Genomic DNA, 2,136 nt, shown 5'->3' with positions numbered 1-2,136 from the left:
CCGAGACGTGCAGGCGCGACTTACAGCAGGCGATGTCCAGCAGCTTGCAGTGGATGGAGGGGACCCACAGGTTGGAGGAGCCGGTGTCGAAGACGACCGTGAAGCACTGTGGCGGTGTCCCGATGCCGATCTCCCCGTAGTACTGGGCCTGAGGGGGCGCCGTCCATCAGGGCGGGGGCGGGGGGCACCCGCGGTCCAGACCGCCACTCCCCGGACCCCCGGGCACAGCCCCACCATCTGCCCAGGTGAGAGCAGGGAAGACCCTCCTTTGAAGGAGGAAACCAGTGGTCCCGGCGGAGTCAGCACAGGCTCGGCCCGCCACCCAGCCTCGGGCGGCAAGGGCCTCGCCCAGGCCGGGGCAGAGTCGGGGCCTGACTCTTCGGCCTCAGCCCCGACCTTGCCCCTGCCCTGCGGGCCAAGCCCGAAGGCTCCTAGGCAGTGGGGTCCGAGCGGCCAAGGGGAGGAGGTGCACCCTGCAGGCTGAGAGTACCTCGTCACCCAGCCACCCCACCTTGACTGCTCTGGGCCTCAGGTCCCCGTCTGCTCACACCGGCGCCAGGGCAGCCTGGGGGTGCTCAAGCGAGCAGGAGCAGCACGTGTATCCCTCCGAGCCTCAACGGGAAGCCCTGTCCTTGGCCTCTCGTAGATCAGCGGGTACGGACATTCTTGAACTTGGGGCCACTTGGGCCCTGCCTGTCTGGATGACCCCTTCCCCTGGGAGGGAGACTGGAATGCCGGTCGCCACGTGGTTCTGGCACCAATCCCCCCGGGACATCTCTCCCCAGCTACCCGGCTCCAGGGAGCAGCACAGCTGCGGACACAGGACCCAGCAAAAGTGTCCAGGGAGGGTGTGGGGGACAGTGACTCAGCGAACCTCCCAGTGTGTGGGCACTTGGAAAAACCAGGAACTGGTCACTCGTCCCCGGGCATGTGGCCACCCTCCACCAGCCTGGTCACACGCCTGTGAGGTGCCAGTTTCCTGGCACAGCTGGGGCTCCAGCCAAGCAGGATAGAGGACACAGCCGCCTGTCCTAACTTCAGGCAGAACAATGGCAAATGGACTGCCCAAAACTCAGGGCACACAGGGAAGATGCCTCCAGGCCGGGAGCAGGCTGGCCCGGCCCCAGCATGCTGTGTGGCTTCTGGAACGGTCCAGGTCTGAGCCTCATTCCCACATAAGGAGCAGCAGCAGCGGCTGGATCCCGGGCTGCCCCAGGCCTCTGACACAGCTCCAGGCAGTTAGTCCTGCCCTGGCAGGCAGGCCCTGATACCCAATCTCTGGGACCCCTGTGCCCCACCCTGCAGCCTCCCGGGGCAGGCCCGCATCTGATGCTGGCTCCTCCACGCCCTGCTGGTGGCCCTGAGCCCAGCTCCCTCATCTGTAGAGGGTGACGCTGTCCCCACTCCCCACAGGGTAGACTTGAGGACGAGCGCCTGCCCAGCTCTGAGCTGAGGGTCAGTGGCACTCAGGCGAGAAGTTGCGGAGGTGCCCAGGCCACCCCAACTGGTCCCCCAAGCCGGGCAGAAGCCCGGGACTGTGCAAACTGCACAGAAAGTGAACACCCTCATGGGGTAGGGGGCGTGGCCCGGGAAGCTCCACCCCCACAGGCAGTTCGTCCAACAGGCCACTCTGAGCAGCTTTTCCCGAAGGCCAGCTGTGACAGACAAGGACTCAGTGCAGTCCAGGTCCCAGGCCCAGGCGTCACCCGAACTCACGTCCATGTAATTCTTGAGCATCTCAGGGATGGGCCCCCCGCTCACAGCGGGCGCCCCCTGGGCGTATTTCGAAATGGGGCCTTTGGCGATGAGGTCTTCCACGGGGCCCCCCATCTCCGACATGGTCCGGCGGATGGACGTAAACTTGTGCAGGGGGATTCTGTAAAAGGGGATCGGGCCTCCTCAGGGCGGGCTCGCTTCCCCCTCCCCCTCCTCAGCCATCAGGGGCTCTGAAAGCCCCCTCGTCCCGTGTCCACTCTGGTCTCTTCTGTGACAGTGGCTGGTGGGGTCCGTTAGGTGTGGGCAGTCGCCTGCCACCCCTGCAGGAAGTCCTCTGAGCCATCCCATTCGCCTGGGCCCCCAGCCCATCTGCTCCACTCAGACCTCGTGCCAGCACAGTCCCCGCCTCTGCTCCCCGGG

The 2,136-nt window shown here is 66.0% G+C and overlaps 1 protein-coding gene across 1 annotated transcript in view; it reads right to left on the bottom strand.

Annotated features, from left to right (window-relative positions):
• Nucleotides 1-1,897, bottom strand: part of CTSD (cathepsin D) — a 5,993-nt gene extending 4,096 nt beyond the window's left edge. The window contains exons 1-2 of the mRNA XM_011371323.2: nt 1,717-1,897; nt 25-148 (exon numbers count right to left, since the gene is read on the bottom strand). Of these exons, the coding sequence (XP_011369625.1) occupies nt 25-148; nt 1,717-1,839 (247 nt within the window). The 5' untranslated portion in view covers nt 1,840-1,897. The remainder of the gene's footprint in view (nt 1-24; nt 149-1,716) is intronic.
• Nucleotides 1,898-2,136: the final 239 nt, after the last annotated feature.

Source organism: Pteropus vampyrus, unplaced genomic scaffold, assembly GCF_000151845.1.
Source record: "Pteropus vampyrus isolate Shadow unplaced genomic scaffold, Pvam_2.0 Scaffold187, whole genome shotgun sequence".
NCBI classification, from domain to species: Eukaryota; Metazoa; Chordata; class Mammalia; order Chiroptera; family Pteropodidae; genus Pteropus; species Pteropus vampyrus.
This window is presented reverse-complemented; position numbering and strand designations above follow the sequence as displayed.